The 25,734-nt window shown below is 37.4% G+C and overlaps 3 protein-coding genes and 1 long non-coding RNA gene across 5 annotated transcripts in view; 2 read left to right on the top strand and 2 right to left on the bottom strand.

Moving 5' to 3' along the window:
- The window catches only part of LOC306855355, a 1,003,769-nt gene extending 986,517 nt beyond the window's left edge, over window positions 1-17,252 (bottom strand). Inside the window, exon 1 of the long non-coding RNA XR_013782930.1 lies at window positions 16,965-17,252. This is a non-coding gene — a long non-coding RNA (uncharacterized lncRNA). The remainder of the gene's footprint in view (window positions 1-16,964) is intronic.
- Window positions 1-25,734, bottom strand: part of LOC306855272 (uncharacterized protein) — a 390,658-nt gene that overhangs the window by 101,730 nt on the left and 263,194 nt on the right. The window lies entirely within an intron of this gene.
- Window positions 5,890-8,567, top strand: LOC306850228 (uncharacterized protein). Its single transcript, XM_079385740.1, has 5 exons — window positions 5,890-6,202; window positions 6,306-6,578; window positions 6,764-6,891; window positions 6,991-7,097; window positions 7,209-8,567. Exons 1-5 carry the CDS (start codon window positions 6,028-6,030, stop codon window positions 7,387-7,389), a joined length of 864 nt encoding a protein of 287 aa, XP_079241866.1. The 5' UTR covers window positions 5,890-6,027; the 3' UTR covers window positions 7,390-8,567.
- Window positions 21,018-24,432, top strand: LOC306849855 (uncharacterized protein). 2 transcript variants are annotated; one of them, XM_079385216.1, is made up of 6 exons: window positions 21,018-21,252; window positions 22,100-22,240; window positions 22,371-22,643; window positions 22,829-22,956; window positions 23,056-23,162; window positions 23,255-24,432. In XM_079385216.1, the coding sequence occupies exons 1-6, from the start codon at window positions 21,129-21,131 to the stop codon at window positions 23,433-23,435; spliced, it is 954 nt and encodes a 317-aa protein (XP_079241342.1). In that variant the 5' UTR covers window positions 21,018-21,128; the 3' UTR covers window positions 23,436-24,432. The 2 variants fall into 2 exon arrangements, with proteins under 2 accessions (XP_079241342.1, XP_079241341.1); XM_079385215.1 differs by having other exon boundaries at window positions 22,100-22,249.

The following is a 25,734-nucleotide window of genomic DNA, read 5'->3' as shown; positions in this document are numbered from 1 at the left end:
GCAACAACAAAAATATTATGTTTTTATTCACAAATTATGTATATCCAACGCATTTTCACAAAAGCAGCATGAGATGACCGGTTCTCACGAAAAAACAACACTGATGCATCATGGTTAACTTACATTTTGCACATGTTACTGTTGTTAATAAAAGTATTTTAAAAGTATAAAAAATGTTGTGCTTCCTAACTCAAGCTCAGTGCTTTACTGTCACATGTACATTACCAAGAAGTAAATGTGTAATATTACTAGTAACTACACTTATTAATGCAAAACTATAATAATTTTATGATTTAATTATCTTTATTTTTAATACCGCCCACACACCACCCCAAGCGCTACCAAATCTGCTTCTGGCGCCACCATCTGTAGAACTCAGTGGCGCTGGTCTCAAAAGTTAGTCTGGAGCCCTGCTATATATGCAAATGTGGTACAATTAAAATTACTATGCAAGTACTAAAAAAAAAAGTCAGCTGCTGAAATGTTACAAGGATAGTACATAAGAACCGCACCAAAACAGTGACTCTAAAATGGTTATAAAAACCAAACCAAATATAAATACTGAGAATGTGTTTGACATAAAAAAAAAAAAAAGATCTTACACAACAAAAGATGCAGTGACCTGTGGCTAAATGGCCTTTGGTTTTATGTAGCTGTGATTGACACACAAACAAAAGGGGGAAAAAAGATAATAGCGTCGCTGAATATGAGTCAATGATAAATGACTTTATAGTTAGTAAAACTGAAGAACTTGATTAGTTTGTTCATGTGCACTGCACTAGGTTGGAGCAAAACTCTGCATGTAAGTGGACCTTGAGAGACAATGTTGAGATCTCCTAACATGACAATTCAGAGAGGCAGGATGACTTCTAGATTGATGACTTATAACACTGGTGTCCAGTCCTGGGCATGGAGGACCAACATTCTGCAGAGTTTCTGGTGACTTGATCAACTGCTCAGGTCTGCTTAATTGGGGTTGGAGCTAAACCAAACTAAAAAAAAGAGATTTTATGATTTTTTTTCATTTTATGATTCATAAATATGCACGACATCTGAAAATGCACAAAGATGAGAAGAAAGCAATGTGTTTAATGAGAACTTTCAACCCACTGAAAAATAAGAAATATTAAGTCATCAGATGCATTTTTATTTATTCTTGTTATTCTTATTATTATTCTTCAAATAAATTATAATTACCTTTTGGTTTATTGATGATTTTCAGTCTCTGAAATAGAAACATTCTATCAATTATGGATGGCATCATACATCATATGTAACGATATTTAATAGGAGATCTAACACCATGTCTACACCGAATGGCGCAACAAAATACAATAGAACCTATAATTATATGATGATGTCTACACTGGATGCAGCGCGACACAACAAATCCCTGACCGTAAACTGATGCCTCGTTCTATTTATGACGTACTGACACAAAGTTCAAATGATTTTCAATGGTCCTTTTGTCGCGTCCAGTGTAGACACGGTGTGAGAGCGTCTAGCTTGGGTATAGAGAATGGGAATCTACGTCATTGTGCATTGCATTCTGGGTATACAATACAAATCACCACAGGAAAAGATGACTATTTACGTTAATATTTTTAAGAGCTTCTGGCATTTTATTAGAATAAATGAATGAATATTCGAATCCCTTGTGTTATTAAAGATTGTGGTCAATTATTTATGTTTTTGAAATAAGTCTCATGTTCACCAATAAAACGGCATTTGTTTGATCATAAATAAAAACAGTAATATTGTGAAATATTATTATTATTTAAAATAATGTTTCTATGTGAATATATTGTAAAATGTAATTTATTTTTGTTTTTGCTAAGCGTGATTTCTGAAGGATCATGTGACACTGAAGACAGGCATAATGATGCTTTGATCACTTTTTAAAACATTTTTTTAAAACAATATAGAAAACAGTTATAAAAAATGGCAATTTCACAATATTACTGTTTTACTGTATTTTAATAAAATAAATGCAGCAGTCGTGAGCATAAAAGACTTCTTTCAAATACGTGACAAATCTGACCCTTAAACTTTAGGCAGTGTATGTTTGAGGTATTACTTACTAGTCATATGCTTCATAATGTCTAGAGATGTTCTTCGACAGGAGATACGCTCCAACTGTAGTGCACAGCCATCAGCGTGGAAGAATCTAGGAACATAATCTCTCACAGAGCCAACAATATTTATTATACAATGCCAGGTTTATTTAAACTATAGCAGAGGTGAAATGCAGAAAAGAAAAATAATAATTTACAGAATATACAATTTGATAACAATGTACATGTCACGGTTTAGTTTCCTTTCAGTTCTGTTTTGACCTTATTTGGTAGTTCCTGTTCTAGTTTCCTGTCATTAGTTAATCATGGTTCATTTTCATCACCTGTGTGTAATCAATTATCTTGTTTCCTTGTTTGGTTGGTCCCTTTATAAGTCCTCAGTTCTCCCTCAGTCTTTGTCTTGGATTAATGTTAAGTTGGTGTATTACATGTTGTTTTTTATTAAATATCTACATTTCTCCTATTCCTCTTCGTGCGCTCATTCCATTACAGTATATTATAGGTTTACTTATTTAGTAATGCTCTTACAGTGTTGCTTATATGTTTGGACATCAAAGCCCTTTTAAAATAACTAACAAGCAAACACACACACATTTTGCAAAAGAAAGTTACAGATGCATGGTGATAAAGGCAAAATATGTTGTGAAAGATGCATATAAAGTTATTTAAGTTTTCTCAGATCACCTGTGTTTTCTATTTCTCTGTCAGCAGCTCCCTTCAGAAATTGTTTAAATCAGGAACTTCTCCTGTGTCATAGATGTTTTTTTCTGACACTTCTGAAATCACAGAACAAATGGTATCAGTATGTGTTTAAAGATCAAAACCTGTTTTAAGTTTCAGCCCATTTTCACGCTCTGTGTAAGTGATTTATCCGATTAACTGTAATGTACAGTAACGCTACATACTTTTAGGTTAAATTAGTTTACTTCCATTCATCCTTTGACAACTTGCCAGCAAAACCTTTATATAAAAAATGCTCATCTACACATAAGATGCCATTAAAAGCCCAAACTTTCAGAAACAAGAGCTCAAGTCTATAGTTACGTTAGCTCTTTTAGTTAGCCTCACGGTTGAGATGCTAACAGACTTTTTCCGAAGACACTAAACCATTTCTATAAAGTAATTATTCAACAAAAGCGTGTCATTTACATGAAAAAAAGTGTCAGGAACACTTGTATGTACTATTTGTGCAATTTTAGAGACTAAACTTACCTGAAATGAGTGAAAACAGCAGTGAGAGACGGCGTTTAGCTGTTTGACAGTTGACTTGCCCCTGTTTCCATGGTGACTTCCTCCACTCCAGCTCAGCGCGCGCACATTAATGCACATAGAAGTCACGCAGAATTTACGTAAATATAATAATAATAATATAAAATAATAGCTTCAGAAATGGTAAACGTGGTGTAGAAATAACAATGAAAAAACACTGATTAAAAACTAAGGCGTATAAATAGGAATATATTTTTTCGTACACATTAATACATGCATCATGAACAATTTTTATATATTTCAATATATTTAACAGTTCTACATTCCTATGGGTGTAATTAATGTGAATTTATTAATAGGCTATATAAAGGTAGTTTATTATGGTTTTTGAACTGCTGAGATGTTTAATATGTTTTTATGGATGCATTATAGGCATATTAATATTATATTAAATGATTGTTAACAGGTGTACTACACAGCACAAGCATTTTCAACGAGATAACCCAAAGGGGGCAGTTTCTGCCATGCCAAATATACAGTATATTTACATATAGTTTGCGAATATTAATAACAAATAATCTATGGGATGTGCAGGTTGTGCGGTGACAAATAACCTGAAACTATTTCTACATCTATTTCTTCACTTCCTATATTAAAAGCAGTCGTCCATATTTGACTTGGTGAAAAGAAACACATTTTATCTTTAAGGAACGTTCAATCTTGTGTCTGAAGTTTAATTAAGCGGCATTATGGTAATCAGAGAGCATATAAAGAATGTACACAGATTACGTGCATACGACGTTGCAGTTACGTTTTCAGTAAGTCATTAAATTACCAACATATTACGATTAGAGTACCTATCTGGGATGTTCTTGGTTATCTTGTTACGTTAGGAGGACGTACTGATGATGTTGTGAGTTGGTAAAGGGATGGTAATGGAATTACATGCATACGACGTCGTGGTTACGTTGCCTATTGGTAAGTCAATTTTTCAACCAAAAATTACCAATACGTTACGTAACGGTTACGTCTTGTGTTAGCAGGGAGCTCACGTGATTAATGTTCTCTGCCGCTTCAGTTCAGTACGTTACGTCACTGCCCCCTACTGATCATGTCTTTCCTGTTAGAGCATCCCCTGCGACGCTGCGCAATATATGTCATGGTCACACGTAATCCGTTTACTGCACGCACGCAATCTCAGTGGCCAGATCTGTAGCTGTTTAGGTGCGTTTAACTGGTTTTGGAGCTAAACTCAGTGACCCTCCAGGTTATTTTCACCTGTGAGGCCCAAAATGGGGGGAGAAGGTTAACAGGTTAAAGGCCCCGAAGGGTGGCTTTATTGAGGCGGTGTGAAGTGCAAGGAAGGGGAAAGGTCCTTGGGAGTGCTCCAGTGCGGTGAGTGCTCTCTTTCTCCTTTCCCAGTGCTGTGAGTCCGTGTAATGTCCAAGGGAGGGCTGATCGGTCACACGCTGCTGTCTGTGGGAGAAATGAGATGGCAAATTAGTGCTTGGTCTCATGGAGTCCTCTTTCTGTGTGTGGGGCTTGCGTGGCTTATCTAGCCGCCGCCTGATGAGCTGCAGCTGTGACCGATCAGCCTGTGATGAGGATGTGCAGGTGTTCCTCGCTTGTTTCCAGGGCAACGCTGATGACACTTTGGGACGCTCGTCACACAGGTCATATCGTTTCGGCTTAGCACAAAGTTATGTTTCATAAATTATTTATTTATTAATCGTTATACAGATTAATGGTTCTAATTAATCTGTTGCGTACATTTGACCGAATGCTTTTGTCTATATTTCTTATAACATAAGTCTTATACTTTATACTTTTGGCTATTATTGTTCATTGAAACTGACATTTAGCAAAAGAGGCAGAGTTGTGCTTGTCATATTTCATTTTATTATACATTCAGTGAAGATAATCAGAGTATATTATGTGCACATATTACCTAAACCACATATTAATATGTTTTATATTTTTAAAATGAAAATGAAAAGGGTTGTGTTTTATATTTTGAAGAAAATATAAAATAGTTTATAGTTTTTATAGGTTTAAAGGGGAGCGCGATTAAAAAAAGTTTGAGAACCACTGAGTTAGAACCATTCTCTAATATAGAAGAATATCTGACACTGTGTGCGTTCAATATCTGTTTGATTTAAATGAACCCACGAGTCACATGCCAGTGAGCAATTGAATAAAAGAGAAATTAAGAGCATTTGCTTTCCCAAAATTATAATTTGAGTTCATCTGCTTCAATGCTTGAACCTCTGACAATGAAATGAGAAGTTTTCAAAGTATATTTTCCCCCAGATACTAATAGATATCCTTGAGAGAGAGAGAGAAAAGTCATCTCGCCTCACAACATAATCATTTCTGAATTGATATTTCAGGATTCTCATAAGATAGCTAACTTCCAAGTTTGATGCTAATGTTCAAAGTAAAAATACATTTTAATAGCAAATAAATGTTCTATTAAAAGCTGTTGCACAGTTACACAAAAGAAGGCACTCCTTTAAGTTCACCAATCCAATCACAGAAGATTGTGACATTTGTGTTAACTTCCTACATGTTGCTAGTTCCTTTTTGTGTTAAAACATGAACCATTATCACAAAAACACAGACACATCTCGAGTACAACGAAGTAGGAGAGATATTAGTTAGTTAGATATGACTTATAGCTTTGTTGAATGCTTAAAATTTATGCTTCAACGTTAAAAGGTTGTAGCTATCCAAACCGTGGAATATGTCTGGGCATGTGAATGATGGTATGGATAAAGGTTCGATAATGGACTCAGAAGACAGAATAGAGAAGATGGTTGATATCTATGTGAGTGCCGAGGCTGTAAGAGATATGAAACATAAAGACAAAGAGGACTTTGACACCCAAACAACCAAAACCCAAACACCTCAACACACAGGTAACTGAGATTAATTGCTAATGCATTTACTCATGAACGCTGATGTAAATTGGATGGAGAAATGGAGAAGAAAATAGACTACTATAATGGCTGTCATTTTCAGGAAGTGATTCAGTGAGGAACAGAAGATACAGATCAGCTGCAGTGTGTTTGGTTCTGCTGTGTGTTCTTCTGCTGACTGCAGTCATAGTGCTGTGTGTCATCTTCACTCAAGAGAGACAACAGTTCATATCCAAGAATGAAAACCTGACCAATGAGAGAGAGCAGCTAAAACTCAAGAACACAAACCTGACCAATGAGAGAGAGCAGCTAAAACTCAAGAACACAAACCTGACCAATGAGAGAGAGCAGCTGAGAAATGATCTTCAGATTTGTGGTAAAGTTTCTATCGTCTATGTAGTTATTTGCTATACAGCAGACATTTTAAAAACCACGAGTTGGGTTGTGGTCTCTGTAACTTCCTGTGAACACAATATATGATTATTTTATCTGTTATAAGATACAGACAGATGAGTGTAAATGGGAATAAAAAGCTGACAGCTGAGCTGGTTCTGTTAACAGATGGATGGACTTTCTATCAATCCAGTTTTTACTACAAGTCCAATGAGAAGAAGAGCTGGACTGAGAGCAGAAGATACTGTACACAGAGAGGAGCAGATCTGATCAGCATAAACAACAGACAGGAACAAGTGAGTGAAAAGCACTTTTATGTGTTTATAGTGTTTAGCAGCTAAATGAGAGATGATCAGATGAAGTGTGTCTATTCATGAACTGTTTCTTTTTCTCAGGATTTTGCTCAGAACATGTCTGGTGCTGCTATAGTTTATATTGGTCTGACTGACATTGATGTAGAGGGCAGCTGGAAATGGGTTGATGGCAGCACACTGAACTCTAGGTGAGAAATTACTGAACTGAACTGATTATTATGTAATAAATGATTCTCACAGTCAGTATCATATCACAGAGAAAGCAACACTGATCATCTAATGCTGACCTGTACTTTCAGCTTCTGGGCGTCCAATATATACACAACAGAGCCAAATGGAGGAAGAGGAGAGAACTGTGCTGTGACTGTGGCTGTGCCTCGGCCAGATTATCTTAATTTAGTAGGGTGGATTGATGTTGAATGTAATAGAGTTTATCAATGGATCTGTGAGAAGAGGATTTCACAGTTTATACTGCCATAGAAACATCACACACCTTTTTGACACAAGTTCAACAGTACAAAACTAGTAATAACTTCTCATCTAAAGCAGTATTTCTCAAACTTGTACCTAGCAAATGCCTACAACTGCACATTTTGAATATTTCCTTTGTCAGACACCCATTTCATGTGCTGGAGTTTCTTCTAATGAGTGGATGAGTTGAGTCAGGAGTGTTTCATTAGGGAGACATACAAACTGTTCAAAATGGGACTCCAGAAGTGTTTAATTCAACCAGAAATGTCTTGCAAGTGAGCATCACAGAGTATTCTGCCATATAAGTGGGATTCCAGTCTTCAGTTATTATTTGCACATTATTCACTTATACATCACCAGTCATTGCAAGTCACTCCAGTACTTAACTCTCTGGGGTCTGGGGGGGTTTTGGGACCCTGGAGAAGTTTTGACATGTCCTGACATTTCTGCCTTTTTCAGTATCTTAAAAACATATTAATGTCTAAAGTCTGATTTCACTGTAATCAGCACAAACTGGGATACAATAATATGTGAGCAGTAAGAAAGTACATGTTTGTGTTTTTGAGAAAGCAACATTTATGTGTGGTTAGTGAAAACTATTAATTTTAAGTCACTGAAATAAGGCCATAAAACATACAGAACATTTGTTCACAAGACTTTTCAGAACTAGACTAGAGTTTTAGCTACAAAAAAAAATATATAGAACATTAAAATAGATAGATATAGAACACATTTATAGAACATTAAAAAATATCCTGGCTTTGTTTGACATTTAAATGCAATGAAATGATACATATTTTAATATGCTTCACTTGATTTCACACATGTAGTCAGGAATTATAGTTTGGGAAAACTAGTGAAATGTGTACAAGTTACATCACAATAACAACTAATGCAGGTTATCTTACTCATGTAAATGATCTCTTCCACTGGATGAAGCCGCGCGTTGCATCGTGAGGTAAATCCTCAGTTATTCCTCTCAGCGTGTTTTCTCCAAAAATGAAAAGTAGCCGAGATGATCTTGATGAAAAAAAAAATCTGAGCCATGGTCACGGTCACGTTAGAGATAACGAGTTTAGACGGAAAAACTGGACATCGTGTTGATTTCATGCAGATTATTTTATCAAAGAGTATTTGTTTGGTTGTTATTATGACTACAAAAATAAAAGTAGACCCTTTGCAGTTTCAAATGATACATTATTATTATCTTTGTGATCAAAAATGGAGTATTTTTAGTTATTTTCATAGTCTAACACATTCTCACTCCCAACTCGTCACATATTGACGCATGGTCAGGACCTCTTGGCGTTACTTTTAGACACACAGGTACCCCTTTAGCGTCATTTTTCCACATGCAGGGTCCTCCGTTGCTTTAAATAAGAAACCCTTGGCATCATTATGCCGACGCGAAAGGTACTGGGAATTTTATCATCATGATTAAATTATATATTGGGTAATAATATTGACATTATTGCATATATGTTGGGGTGGGATTTTTCAATGTAAACAGTCACAACAGTTTTATTTATATTACACTATTTACACATTTATGAGCACGTAACCCAAACTCTGCCCCTAAACCTACCATTTCTCAATAAAACACACGATATAACAGGCAGATCCAACTACCGTCATAATTTATTCAAAAGTATTAATATTCCAAGTCTTCCCAGGCAAAACCATTGATTTGTGAGAGGAATAGACGTGATCGCTATCTCCGTGCGCGGTAAAGCTCATCCTGTGTGATGCAGTCTGTGTGCAAATTCAAAAAATGCTGCCAGAAGAAGTCTTACGTCAGCTTTGGTTGTGAAATGCTATTGGCTCTTGTGTGTCTCGTGATGATTGCGTCATGCTATGGGACAGGAGTATATTTTTGAATGAGATGTGAGCGCGTTAAAGGATAATTTTCAGTGATTAAAACCTTATGTTTTACTCTCTTCTTCACATAAAGACATTGTATGGCTTCAGAAGACTTGGAATGCAACACAACTTGTTTGTAATGCTTTTATACTACTTGTTTATGGTCAATTTGCAATAAATATATTTACATTTAGTAATTTAGCAGATGCTTTTATCCAAAGCGACTTACAAATGAGAACAATGGAAGGAATCAAAATCAACAAAAGAGCAATAATATGCATATAACAAGTCTCAGTTAGCTTAACACAGCACATGTAGCAAGGTTTGTTTTCTTTTTTTAAAGCTGCAGTCCGTAGGTTTTGCCTTTTTGTCGCCCTCTCTGTTGAAAACCTGGTATTGCAGCCAGATGCGGAATTATCTTTATTACGTGGACTGTATCCGAAATCGCCCCCTATACCCTCATTCACTATGAATCAGTCCACTCACACAGTTCACTTGAAGGAGTGAATGAAAACGAGTGAGTGAATTCGGACACCGAGTGCACCGGAAGGACTGCCGCTTTTGCATAAACTGCTTGCTGTTTAATAATCATTTGAAACGGGCAGCTCCAGAAGTAAGATTGAATGATTTATCTTGAACTCTGTCATGGAAATTATGTATAAACCTTAATAGTCAATTTACAATTAATTGTTAACCTTTGTTGTATTACTACGCCATGGACAAGCGCTTCTAAAATGAATGAATGGATGATTTAGCTGCGGGCGCCATCTTCTGGCAAGACGCAGGAATTCACTTCGCACGACTCTCACAGTGCATTCTGGGTTATCTCTAGCTGTTGAGTGTACATTGGTTGTACACTCGTTTTTCCGGTGCATTGTGGGATTGAATGAGTGCACTCGAGAACATTCACTATGGTTTCAAACACCACTTAAAATGGCTGTCCCCTCAAATAGTGCACTATTTGAGCTTATAGGGGCGATTTTGGATGCAGCCGTGGTCTGTACTCTGGCATGGCTTCAGCGCGGATGAATCTAATGCTTTGAGGTGAATGTGTAGCTGTTAGTTACCGTCCGCACCGGTGTGAATCAAACACAGTAATCACAGATTCTAGCCTATATCTTGGAATATATGGGCCAAATCAGAATTTTCACCGTATATTGTCATTTGAACAAGTAAGTAACAAGTCTGCCACATTTGTTCTGTCCAACTGAAGAGAAAAGCATTACAATAAATCACGCTACCAGTGGTGATTAAATCAAACGATCGTTTAGCTCATATCACATCAAACCGTGCAAAGTATTATTATTCTACTTTATTCTCAAATTATTAATGTTAACAACATCAGTATTGCGTGACTATGAGTATAGTGTGTATTAGCGTGTAGATTTAAATTTCTGTACAGTCTAATCTCTAATTGTCACATTCATATTAAGAAATTATTTTAACCCAAAAAGCAAACTATGCTCTCTTCGAACTGGTTTTCTTTCAAATACACATCTTGTGTAATCCCAGGCTATCTGTAATCAGAAGCAAAACTGGAATATAATTTAATTATTCTAGCTGCTGTGAGTAAAGGCTATAAAAGAGCCACCACCTGAAGCATCTGCACGTGCGATAGCCCACTAGCCGGGACAACTTCTTTATGTTTACAGACGTGACGTAATGATGCAGTGCTATGCTCGAATCTCCCAGGAAAACCTACCCGTACCACTCAAATTATAAAACATTATTATTAGCTAACCATTGTGAATCAGGCTATAGTAAGGCGATAGTTTTGAACACTAGCTGGTTATGTACTTTCTCAAATATTGATTTCGGATCATTTTTAATACAAAAAAGTTACGGACTGCAGCTTTAAATTATATAATAAATAAAAAGAAAATAGATAGAATAGAAAAAGAAAAGCGCAAGCTAGTGTTAGTGTCAGAGAATCACAGTCACCTGCACCTTCATTAGCCAGATCCCAATCACCTGAGTACTGATTCCCCGCACCTGTCACCGGCTAATGAACAGCACTATATCCACTCACCACAAGCACTCCTTCATCGTCCGGTCTACCGTTCACTACCCGAACCTAGCCTGACTACTAACCTTGTGTTACCTTCCTGCAGACCTCCAGATTCCCCCTGTTCCAAGTCTCCACCGCTCCTAGTCTCCACCGCTCCTGTTCTCCACCGCTCCTGGCTCTTCCTGGTCCTGTTCCTCCCCGCGGCAGTGCGCACCGCCGACTCCCCTTCCTGGATCCTGTTCCCGCTCCTCCACCCAGCATTCACCCTTGCACCTTTCCCAATAAACCCTGTATTGACCTTACTCTTCCGTGTCTCCTAGCCTGTTCGTGACAGTTAGAGGGCATTTTTGTTAAATGTATAATAAATAAAAAGAAAACAAATTGATAGAATTTAAAACGATTAGGAAGTGTTAGTTTTTCTTTTAAGAATAGAATTAGAATAGAGAGCTAGAGTTAGAGGGTCAAATAAAGATGGAAGAGATGTGTTTTTAGCTGATTCTTGAAGATGACTAATTGATCGAGTTGTGCAGGTCATTCCACCAGGAGGGAACATTTCATTTAAAAGTCTGTGAAAGTGATTTTTTGAGAATTTCTGCAGAATTAATATTGGGTTTAATTCATCCCAAGTTTGGTTTGTAAGCATTTTTCATGTCATAGTTACAGTGCAAACATCATGATTACGGTTATGATAAAATACACATCTTTGTCAAGTTTAAACCTTTGACATTGACAAACACTGACAACTTGATAAACATTAAAGGCATAGATGAATTGGAAAGTTAGAATGAAGCACTTTCAATGCATTTTTCTTTTCTTTTCTTTTCTTTTAAAGGATCCAAACCCATTGTAATGTAAAAGATACCAACATTCTTTAAAATATCTTCTTTTATGTCCAAAATGTCCATGTTTGAAACAACATAAAAGTGAGTAAATCATCACAGAATTATAATGTTTAGCTGAACTATCCCTTAAATGTGTTTTTAATAATGAAAATATGAAACTATTTTAGGAAATTATAAACTAAACTAAAACTGCCCACAAGTGGTGGTAAATGTCTTAAAGAGTCACTGAGACATTCATTCATTTGATTTGTTCAAACGGCTGATTCATTCAGGAATAAAGTTATTGCTTTCTTTATGAATGGGCTCATCCGATTCTTTCAAAACATGGAATTGTTCATAAATTTTGCTTGGAGGTGTACAATAGTTCTGCTGTGGCTTTATGAACACGCTAATCATTTTGTGTAATTCCACATGCTTTAAAAGGCACACTCAATTTTGTTAATGTTAGCAAATGATATTTCACATTTACAATCATCTTAACTTGCATACTGTTTATGTCTTGTGCAATTTTTTTTTTTTACACTTATGGATTGGTCCCTTTCATTGGACGACAAGTGAAAATTAATTTGTGTGATAATCAACATTATATCAGAAATGCTTTCAACTGAGCTTACTGAAACTATGGCTCCTTTTCTCTAAAATAGTAATACCTAAAAGGTACAAAATGTACATTTTGAAAAGGTACCGCCCTAGTGACAGCTTTAGTACTTTTTTTCCTAAGAGTTTTCCTAAGAGTTCCTTTTTTTCCTTAATAAAACATGGCGCCGCTGTGTTCGGACGCCGTTCGGGTCGCTCCGCTGAGATTTTGCTTCAACTTTCTTTTTTACTTTCTCTCTTTTTACACATTTCACGTCGGCACTGATCACCTACAACATAGAAACACTTTTGGACATTGGAAACCGCTACACCAACCTGCTTCAGGACACTTTATCCACGAATCCTGCGTGGCCTCTGGAGATTCTTCGGAACGCGGAGATAAACAATACCCTCCCGAGGCGACGGATCAAGAAACACCGCGGGAAGCGCGCTGGAATTCGAGTCAGACTCAGGAAAAGGGCTCACAGTCCTCCTCTTCCAAGAATTCTCCTCGCTAATGTCCAATCCTTGGAGAATAAGATGGACGATCTTAGAGCCAGGATTAGTTTCCAACGGGACATAAGGGACTGTAACATCCTTTGTTTGTCAGAAACGTGGCTTTCGTCCTCGGTCCCGGACACTGCTGTAATGCCGAGTGATAACTTCTCTGTTTTTCGGACGGACAGAACAGCAGAGGCCGGTAAATCCAGGGGTGGAGGAGTATGTTTCATGATCAACAAGAAATGGTGTGATCCCAGGAATATCTCCATTCTGTCACGTTCCTGCTCGCCTCATCTGGAACATCTTTCCATTATTTGCCGCCCATTTTATCTGCCCCGGGAGTTTTCATCGATCATTGTTACTGCTGTGTACATTCCACCACAGGCGGACACCGGCTTGGCTTTGTCTAAACTTCACGATGTGCTCAGCGGCTACATTAACAAACATCCTGACGCTGCCTTCATCATCGCGGGGGACTTTAACAAAGCCAACCTCAGATAGGTCATGCCGAATGTCCATCAACACGTATCCTGTCCAACTAGAGGACCAAACACACTGGATCATTGCTACACTCAGTTCAAGGATGCCTACAAAGCCCGCTCACTACCGGCTTTTGGCAAATCGGACCATGCCGCCATTTTTCTAACACCGGGATACAAACAAAGGCTCGTTCAGGAACCTCCGGTGCAGAGAGTAGTGACGCGCTGGTCCTCCCACTCAGAGACTATGCTGCAGGTGGCGCTTGATGACGTCGACTGGGACATGTTCGGGGCGAGTTCTTCTGACGTCAGCGAGTTCACGGATGTAGCATTAAGCTTCGTAAACACGCTAACCGAGCAAGCTACAGAAACAATAACGATAAGGACATTCTCCAATCAGAAACCGTGGGTGGACAGAACAATCCGTGCCACGGTTAACACACGCACTGCTGCTTACAATGAGGCTCTTCTGTCTGGGAATACGAGCGAGTACAAAACATCGTGCTATGCTCTCCGTCGTGCAGTAAGAGCCGCTAAACACAGATACAGAGAGAGAATTGAGTCTCATTTCCAGCTCAACGACTCTCGACGGATGTGGCAGGGACTGAGGACCATCTGTGACTTCGGAAACAAATCCTCTGCGGAGGTGAGAGCAGATCCGTTGCTGGCCGACGAGTTAAACATCTTCTACGGCCGCTTCAATGGTGGCGGCGCATCTCTGCCGATCAGCGCGTCAGGAAGCAGCAGGCAGAGCAGCGATGATCCTGTAATCACCGTGTCGGAGGATGAGGTTCGGAGGGCGCTAAAGAGAGTGAACGTCAGGAAAGCAGCCGGACCTGATGGGATAACCGGCCGTGTTCTGAGGTCCTGTGCCGATCAGCTCGCTGGTTTGTTCACGTTTATCTTTGTTCACGTCCCTTGCTACCTCCGTGGTTCCCACCTCATTAAAAAAATCCATCATTATCCCTGTGCCAAAGAACAATAAACCCTCTTGCCTGAATGACTATTGCCCAGTTGCCCTCACATCTATAGTCATGAAGGTTTTTGAGAGACTTGAAAAGAGCCACATTTGCTCCTCCATCCCTGATACTCTGGACCCTCTTCAGTTTGCCTATCGCCCAAACAGATCCACGGACGATGCCATTTCTCACGTTCTCCACTCTTCCCTCACACACTTGGACAGCAACAATGGGAATTATGTAAGGCTGCTATTCATTGACTATAGCTCAGCTTTCAACACTATAGTCCCCATCAAGCTGGCATCTAAACTCACAGACCTCGGCCTAAACTCCTCACTCTGTGACTGGATTCAAGACTTCCTCACCGGCAGACCTCAAGTGGTGAAAGTTGGTCAGTTCACCTCAAACTCCATCACTCTGAACATAGTAGCCCCACAGGGCTGTGTCCTGAGTCCCCTGCTCTACTCTCTCTACACGCATGACTGCGTGTCCTCTCACAGCTCCACATCTATTGTCAAATTCGCTGATGATACTGTGGTTCTGGGCCTCATCTCCAACAACGATGAGACCGCATACTTGGACGAGGTAGAGAGACTCACATCATGGTGCCAGGACAACTGTCTCTCTCTGAATGTGTGCAAAACTAAAGAGCTGATCATGGACTTTAGGAAGAGACAGCAGCAGCCCTACACTCCTCTTATGATCAGTGGGACCCCTGTGAAGAGGGTGAGTAGCTTCAAGTACCTCGGTGTAAACATCTCCGAGAACCTGACTTGGACTACACACATCCAAACACAGGTCAAGAAAGCCAGGCAAAGACTGTACCATGCGACAGCTTAGGAAATTCAGGGTCTCACCAGCAATCCTGAAAACTTTCTATTCAGGGACCATAGAAAGTGTATTGACTCAGTACATCTCAGTGTGGTATGGAAACAGCTCCAATCAGGACTGCAAAGCTCTACAGAGAGTTGTGCGCTTAGCTGAGCGCATCTCAGGGTCTGCTCTCCCCTCTCTGCAGGACATCTACCTCAAACGCTGCAAAAATAGAGCTGTCAAAATCATCAAGGACTCAAATCACCCTGGTAACCATCTATTCACTTTGCTTCCATCTGGTAAGCGCTTCCGTAGCCTGATGGCAAAAACTGAGAGACTTAGGAGGAGCTTCTTCCCCCAGGCCATCAGGCTCCTAAACTCTAACTCTGTGTCATAACATCACTTGACTCCATGTAAATATCACCATATCAATAAGCTATTCATAATTTTTCTCTACCTCATATTGCTGCTATTTAAATACCCTGTACAACTTTTTTGCACATTATTTTTGCACATTCCTCTTATATTACTATTTAAGTCAACAACATACCGACCTACATTTATATTTATATTTTTTATCTTATCTTTTATTTTATTTTATTCTTTTATTTTATTTTTCCTACTTTTCTTCTCTTAATATTTGTATACTTTATAATTGCACTGTCCTTGGAGTGGACCTGACCTACATTTCACTGCTGGTTATACTCTGTATAATTGTGTATGTGACAAATAAAACTCTTGAATCTTGAATCTTGAAGAGTGAAGAAATAAGAGTGACTTGCATATTCAGTATATTTTTACAAAGTACTGTAAACAGAAATGCAAGGGTGAAAAATGGATGTTTCTCAAATCACTGAATTTCCTAAATTAAATCAAATCAAATCACTTTTAGTGTCACATCACCACAGCACATGTGCCTTCGTGAGTGAAATTCTTGAGAGCATGCTCCAGACACTGCAGAAACAATTTACATATAGACATTACCATACATACGTACAGACTTATACAGATGACAATGTGTAATATACACATACATATACTCAGTACACACAGTGTACTATTAGACAGACATACAGTTACCGATAAGATTTATATTTAACATACAGTTAAATATAAGAGCTGTTGATTTTGAAAGATGTGTCTAAGGATATAACTGTTTGAACTGAGTCAATCTGTGAAAGGCATGTGATCCTCATTTAAATGAACACAATAAACATTGTTGAAACAATGAACTATTTCCAGTGTCCTTCTGCAGAGAGTTGAAGTTCCTTTTATGCAAAAATACTTAAAACATTTACACAAAAACAGTTCCTTAACTGTTCTTTAACTGCATAAATACTGGCCACACAAACACAGATGAGGAACACAGCACAGTCTACTCCAGGAGTGAAACTAGGGTTAGTTTATTGGCATCTTAACAACAGTCAAACTGACAGAAAGTGAATGAAAATATAGAAAAGGGAAAATGCACAAAGAACATGAGAAAAGCATCAATTATATCTATGAAAATGACTTTTCAGAAAAGACATTTTATAGAAGAGACCACGGACAGCAGGGGCGTAGCCATCATTTCAAAAGTGGGGGGGACGGAATGTCTAGTCTTATACCTGTTTTTTTTTTGTTTTTTTTTATTAACCCTTGTCTAATTGACAGGTTTTATTTTTAATCATACCTTTTTGCTTAATATGCTTTATGATTATATTATTATATATGATTATAAAACAGAAGGAAAGAAAGAGAGAAAAAAGAAAGAAAGAAAGAAAGAAAGAAAGAAAGAAAGAAATACAACAGCTTGTCACTGGGACAGTACCCTTAAAAGCACATCTTTGTACCTTATTTACACCAAAAAGTTTCATAGTTGTACATTACGGTACATATTGGTACTCTAAGGTACTAATGTGCACCTTTTTGAGTATAAGTTACAAAGATGTCCTTATAAGGGTACTATTGTTTACATATTTCAGATTGTATTTTGTGAGTGTTGTATACAGTACATGGCACACAGTAATGGATACTTGCACATTCACATACTTCTTTATTCCGTTCTGTTCTATTATACATTAGTCTGATTAGTCTATGTTAAAAGAAATATCTTATCATAGACAATGCTGTAAATAATCTTTACCTCTGAAGCCTCACTGAAACTTTCTGCCTCATTCACTCTCAACTCTGAATTCACTTCTGCGTCTGTCTACAGCAAATAAAGTAGTGTTTGAAACATGTACATACAGGGAATAGTGACATACAGAAGAAAATAACACATTAAGTACACTGCTGGACAATAACCAATCATTTGTATCCTAAATTATTTTAACACTTTAGAATGGGGAACACATTCACTATTAACTATTACTTTTGCCTCAATAAACTCTTCATTTACTGCTTATTAATAGCTTGTAAGGTAGTCGTTGTAGTTGTTAAGTTTAGGATTATGGGATGCAGAATATGGTCATGAAGAATACAGAATTAATATGTGCTTAAGTGCTAATAAACAACCAATATGCAAGCTAATAATTACCTACTGTAGTTAAAAATGATAGCTGAGAATGTTATTTTTTATTTTTCTATATTTGACTAATTATGTGTTTTCTATGATTGGTCCATATATAATCCTACAAACGCTTGTGTATTAATAGATTTGATACAATGTAAAACCAGCCAGGTGTTAAAAGACACTCTATCAGTTCTTCTCAGCTGTGAAGTGTGTTTTTCTTGCGTGTCGTCCTGATTCTGCTCTAACAAGCCTAGGCTGACTGTTTCTTGTTCATTCTTGACAACACATAAAAAATGTCAAATTAGTGCAATAATGACAGAGCAGCCCTAAATGAAGATCGATCCTGTATCAGATCAGTGCTTGCATACTTGATTGAAATACATCATGTAGTATTGGCAGAGTGTCAAAATGCTGCAAACGCTGTAAAATCTCAGTTCAACATTATATTTATTCTTATTTGAAGGGTTCTGATAACATACATACGTGTTAAAATAAAAAGAGTTACGGAAAAATACACTGAAAATAAATAAGTGCATGTTTGTCCAGGCAGCTTTTTTTTCTCCATATAATGAACATCAAAACTTGCTAATTATTCAGCAAGATCAATAGGCAGAGTCACTCAACATTGTGCAACACTATTCGGATCCCACATGACAACTTACGCTGCTTGACTTTTTTGTAAAAAAGGAGTGAAGAGTTTCTTGCCGCTTTGAACTCATCTCGACCTCTAATGAATGATAGATACAGCGCGGGCGCGAGCCTGGGCATGTCGTGACGTCACAAACTGAGTGACTGATTGCCATGGAAACATAAACGTCATGTATATCTTGTCTCTTTGAATTTTAAATCATTCTGCATTTATATACATTGCTCCATTAAAACCTCAACATGTCGAGAACACAACTGTCCAATGAAAAAGTGCGGGGGACGAATTTACTTTTTATAAAAAGTGGGGGGGACACGTCCCCCGCGTAATCTACGCCCCTGACGGACAGAAACAACGAGAATCCAATCATCTGAACGCACAGGTACTCATGTTAAGAATGCATTTAATTACATGTTTTCAGTGTTTGTGTGCTGTGCAAAATGAATAAAGAGAATAATGTTTGTTCATCTTCTGGAAGTGATTGTGTGAAGATCAGTGTTCTTGTGTTCTTCTGCTGACTGCAGTCATAGTGCTGTGTGTCATCTTCACTCGAGAGACATGAAATTGAAAATGATAATACACTTTCTTTCTTTAACTGTAATTCCTCTAAAGTTTTTCCTCTAACCTGCAGATGGCAGTATTCTATCCCTAACACATTGGCCAATATCTAGAAACCTTTTATATTTAATTTAGGTCATCATTTAAGTTATTTTTTTCATAAAAAATAAATATTTCATAAGCCAATTTATGGCGTAGTTGAGTAATTGTGCAGTAAATAGGTAAAAAAAAATATATATATGTCCACAAAAACAGCATAAATGCATAGTTAATAAGTAAATGTAAAAAAATGATATATAGTTTATTATATAAATTTTTTTATATTTCCTTATGCAAACATTTCCATTATGTAAATGTTTAGGGTCTATATGACCCCGAAGAACTTAAGTGTAAAGTCCACTTGAGGAGTGATTAAAAACCATGATTAAAAACCTAAAAACCATTACATTTGCAATTACAGAACTCTAAATGAAGCGCCTACTGGAAATATAACAGACCTTGGCCTATGTACTGTAACGATCATACACTGAAGATTTTGTTATATTACATACTATGATACCATACTACAATACAATGGGGTGCAGAAAGTGTCAGTTCAAAGAACCATACTTTCATAATTTGCACTTACTGTACAGTAAATAGTAACTAATGTTTACAGCCATCCTTTAAAACTGTAGTTTTACAAAGAAATTCACATGCAGAAAAAAAATAATTTAAAACAGAAGAAGAAAAGAATGGAGAACAGATCACTGTTGTTCTCCTTTGGTTTGGGTTAAAATATAACAATCATAACAGGAAACCCTGAGACAACCTATCACATGTCATACATATACTAGCATACACATCAGATAATATTTCACAATTCAATTTCAAAAGATTTTTTACAATTTACTTTCATACAACACCAAAACACACCTGACATTCAGTTACTTAATCATAAGTGAAGTGACATACAGCCAAGTATGGTGACCCATACTCGGAATTTGTGCTCTGCTATTAACCCATCCAAAGTGCACACACACAGCAGTGAACACACACCCGGAGCAGTGGGCAGCCATTTATGATGCGTGAGGGTTCGATGCCTTGCTCAAGGGCACCTCAGTCGTGGTATTGAGGGTGGAGAGAGCGCTGGATATTCACTCCCCCCACCTACAATCCCTGCCGGCCCGAGACTCGAACCTGCAACCTTTGGATTACAAGTCCGACTCTCTAACCATCAGGCCACGACTACCCCACGACTATAAGGGAACAAATTATGTAGGTATCTAATAGCATTTAATAGACAGTGTTTCCAAAATGAAGCACACGAGCTGTTAGTTTTGAAAGATGTGTCTAATGTACAGAACTGTGTTTAGTGTGTCTCAAGTACAATTTTCAGTGTGTAAGCAATTTTAAAACACTGTAACTTATATGTGATGACTTGACAATTAACCATAGCAACAGTAGGGTGCTCAAATGATTTTTACAAATATATTATAAAAAGTGTTTTATTCAAAAATTCTGTAAGAAAGTTGAGCCTACATTTTAGTTTAATGAACCTCAATAGATTTAGCCCAAATTTATGAACACAAGATCCTTTCAAGACTTAACCCTCTTAAAAATCACTGAATATTTTGTTCAGTGTTTGAAGAACTACCATTAAAAATAAAAGAGCAGCTGTCTTTTGGAAACATTTCAAAAGCTGTAAATGTCCCAAACACCAGCCAGCATCAAAAGGATCAAGCCCCTGAAGACTTTATACAAATACTAAGTGAATCTGTGAGTGATAATAAATGTAATCAAACCTCATTTACATGAACACAATCCACATTGTTGAAACATATAGTGATGTTCTGCAGCAAGCTGAAGTTCCTTTATGCATAAATAACATGTGATATTTCCATGAAACAGTTCCTTTCTGCATAATTACATGGCTACACAAACACAGTTCACTTCAGGAGAGAAGCTAGTGTTAGCTTGTTGGCATCTTTACGACACCAAAACTATCAGAAAGTGAATGAAAATATAGAAACATGTACAGAGAACATGGGAAAAACATCAATGATATCTATGAAAATGAGTTTGTTACAAAGGGACAATTTGGAAGACAGACCACGGACAGTAATGCAACGAGAATCCAGTCATCTGAACTCACAGGTACTGCATGAGAATGCATTTCATAATATTCATTATATTCACAACATAATAGCACACATCTTGATAAAGCACTTCATATCCATGAATGAGTATCTGAGTAAAGAGAGAGCAGCTAAAACTGGAGAAATATGATGTTGAGGGTTGTTTTGGTAAAGTGTGTCTGTTTCTTTGTACTTTTTAGTAGTTTCTACATAACAGGAATATAATCTGATTAGTTTTCATAAGAGTAATTCTAGTGCATATATGGACCACATGAAAAACATCAACAAAATAAACTCAAATGTTAAATCTGTTTACAATGTAAATAATCACACGTTTCATCATTCTAGGTTAATTAAAGACACATTTATGGAATTTATAGATTATTTTAAAGGGTTTAGGTATAATACTTATGTTTATTGCTTATCCTGATGAAGTTACTTTTTCAGCCTTATGTTTTCATTGACAGTATATTTTTCCATGTAATGTAGTTATGTCTTACATAACAACGCACCTTTTAATAACGACATGCTTACAGAAGGAAAGGAATCTAAGTATTTTTTTACCTTCCAGAAATGTCAGGAAAGTCTGACGATAACATTTTGAATAATCAAATAGTGGCAAGTTTCTGGTATAATCTTTAAACTTCTGACAGAACAAACATTCTGAGGTGAGCTGAATTTCTGTACATTAAAAAAAAACTTTCCACACATCAGGACACAACAGGAGTATAATAATGTCCAGCTCTGAAAAGCTGCTAGTATTAGTTGTTATGGTTATTAGTTAGGTAAAAAATGTATTAGCCTAGATTTAGGTTATATTTTAGAACGCTCTCGTCTTCACTAGAACTCTCTGAAATTCAATAAAGGTACGACTCAGAAAATGGACACAGGAGCAAGACAAAAGAAGACAGATGATCTCTATGAAAATGTTGATGCTATGAGAGGTAAAATCACAATGGAGATAAAAGACCCGAAAACAACAAGAATCCAGCCATCTGAACACACAGGTACAGAAGGTAATAATTAATAATTTTAAATAGTGGCACAGGAACAAACCCTCAAAGAGACAAAGCAGTTATGTACCTGTGCTGTATTTAATGCTTGTGAAGGGACTAACAGCATGTCTGTGTTCTTCAGGAAGTGATTGTGTGAAGATCAGAAGATACAGAGCAGTTGTAGTGTGTTTGGTTCTGCTGTGTGTTCTTCTGCTGACTGCAGTCATAGTGCTGTGTGTCGTCTTCACTCAAGAGAGACAACAGTTCATATCCAAGAATGAAAACCTGACCAATGAGAGAGAGCAGCTAATACTCAAGAACACAAACCTGACCAATGAGAGAGAGCAGCTAATGCTCAAGAACACAAACCTGACCAATGAGAGAGAGCAGCTGAGAAATGAACTTCAGATTTGTGGTAAAGTTTCTATCGTCTATGTAGTTATTTGCTATACAGCAGACATTTAAAAAAGCATGAGTTGGGTTGTGGTCTCTGTAACTTCCTGTGCACACAATATATGATTATTTTATCTGTTATAAGATACAGACAGATGAGTGTAAATGGGAATAAAAAGCTGACAGCTGAGCTGGTTCTGTTAACAGATGGATGGACTTTCTATCAATCCAGTTTTTACTACAAGTCCAATGAGAAGAAGAATTGGACTGAGAGCAGAAGATACTGTACACAGAGAGGAGCAGATCTGATCAGCATAAACAACAGACAGGAACAAGTGAGTGAAAAGCAGTTTTATGTGTTTATAGTGTTTAGCAGCTAAATGAGAGATGATCAGATGAAGTGTGTCTATTCATGAACTGTTTCTTTTTCTCAGGATTTTGCTCAGAACATGTCTGGTGCTGCTATAGTTTATATTGGTCTGACTGACAGTGATGTAGAGGGCAGCTGGAAATGGGTTGATGGCAGCACACTGAACTCTAGGTGAGAAATCACTGAACTGAACTGATTATTATGTAATAAATGATTCACACAGAAAGCAACACTGATCATCTAATGCTGACCTGTACTTTCAGCTTCTGGGCGTCCAATAGAGAAACAACAGAGCCAAATGGAGGAAGAGGAGAGAACTGTGCTGTGACTATGGCTGTGCCTCGGCCAGATTATCTTAATTTAGTAGGGTGGAGTGATGTTGACTGTAATACAGCTTATCAATGGATCTGTGAGAAGAGGATTTCACAGTTTATACTGCCATAGAAACATCACACACCTTTTTGACACAAGTTCAACAGTACAAAACTAGTAATAACTTCTCATCTAAAGCAGTATTTCTCAACCTTGTACCTAGCAAATGCCTACAACTGCACATTTAGAATATTTATTTTGTCAGACACTTATTTAATGTGCTGGAGTTTCTTCTAATGAGTGGATGAATTGAGTCTATGGAAGCAGAATAATGAGAATAATAGTTTTTGAAACATGAAGCATGCTGAATTCCACAAATCGAAAAAAAGATGTATTGCAATTAACAGTGCTTGCATTTTAATGCCTTTTGTTTCCAGGGCTTGCATTTTTAGGTCCTGAAATTTAACATAGTTGTTTATTTAAGCTGTGAATGTTTCAATTCAAAATATTTCACACACATTTTCATAATTCAAACTTCATATTCACCTTCCAGAATTCACTTCCAAAATATTCAATCTGTTTAACCTGTTAACCTTCGCCCCCATTGTGGGCCTCACAGGTGAAAATAACTTACCTAAATTAAAATGGTAACAGTTTGTGACAAAGTGTGCTACACAAACAAATTAGGTATCTTTGGAAAAAAGAGACTCTGGGCTTTACTATCTATCATCCAGAGTTGATAATGCTCAAAAAGATAAAAAGTTATAGGCACTGACGTGCCTTGAAAAATATTTTTCCACACTGAATGTTTTTTTTATTTCATATACAAATACATGAAATAAGTCCTGGAGCAATCCAGAAAAGTAATGGATCGAAAGCCATGTGTCTCATGAGTTCATATTTCAAATTTGAAGAAGATACCATGAAAAATTAGATTCCTGCAATATTTTTTCAGAAACTATTTATAGTCCCCCCCACCCCCCTGTTTGAGGAAAAATAACCACCAAATGGATTGCAGAATTATACAAGCTATTTTAGTCATTATACATATTCCTGCATAGTTTTTCAATTATAAAATAATAGACAGATTTATTTGAGCACTAAAAAATGCAAAAATAATTATTTGAGTAATAAAAAAGGAATGAAATAGAAAAAAACTGCTTTGTATATAGTATGTATACTGAAGTATTCTGATTGCCAGACGTGAAGTGATATTGCCAGACATGGTCATAGAGTCAGTAAACACACGCTGATGTGCTTCCATTCAGATGATAATCATACAGATGGGCCATATAATCAATAATAGCTGATCAATGAATCACAATGATAGCCGTCATAGAGTCGCTAATAAACACGCTGATGTGCGTCCATACATATTATAATCATGCAGATACGGCCACATTCCCCACACAATACACACACACACACATATAAAAAATGTAGAAGAAGTCAAGTCAAGTCAAGTCACCTTTATTTATATAGCGCTTTTTACAATGCAAATTGTGTCAAAGCACTGCACAATATCAAAAAAAGGAAAATAATGTGTCAATAAGTTTAAATAGTGTCTTTGCAATAAGGTCGGCGATATCGCTGGAAATGAAGCGTCCCCAACTAAGCAAGCCAGAGGCGACAGCGGCAAGGAACCAAAACTCCATCGGTGACAGAATGGAGAAAAAACCTTGGGAGAAACCAGGCTCAGTCGGGGGGCCAATTCTCCTCTGGCCAAACAAACCAGCAGTTCAGTTCCAAACTGCAGCAAGTCAGATTGAATGGGCTCAGCTAGTTCCAGTGGTCTTTTCCGATGGCTGTCTAAGTGGTGGGGTCCTCAATGGGGATCTGTCTCTGGCGTTCATCCAGGTGTTTGGCCTCTGCCTACGATCAGGGACACATACGTCATCTCCCGGCGCTGATCCTCCATCTCAGGTGTTCGGTCATCTCAGATCATGTAATGGTTAGATCCAGACTGAAGTTCTGTAATTCCAGGAACGTAGAGACAAGCAGAGACATGATTAGCGTAGCTGCTGTTCCATCTAAGCAAAAATAAATTGTTCAACCCAAGCTAAAGAATAATAATAATGTACATTTGATCAGATATAACTGCAGTACAAGATTATAAAATGCATTATGTGAATGCTTGGCTAAAGAGATGTGTCTTTAATCTAGATTTAAACAGAGAGTGTGTCTGAACCCCGAACGTTATCAGGAAGGCTATTCCAGAGTTTGGGAGCCAAATGTGAAAAAGCTCTACCTCCTTTAGTGGACTTTGCTATCCTAGGTACTACCAAAAGTCCAGAGTTTTGCGACCTTAGGGAGCGGGTTGGATTATAGCGTGGTAGAAGACAAGTTAGGTACGCAGGTGCTAAACCATTTAGGGCCTTAAAGGCAAGTAATAATAATTTGTAAATGATACGGAACTTAATAGGTAGCCAGT

This window comes from Barbus barbus (genome assembly GCF_936440315.1).
Source record: "Barbus barbus genome assembly, chromosome: 3".
Lineage (NCBI taxonomy): Eukaryota > Metazoa > Chordata > Actinopteri > Cypriniformes > Cyprinidae > Barbus > Barbus barbus.
Note: the sequence above shows the minus strand (reverse complement) of the source record. Positions and strands in the feature narration are given on the sequence as shown.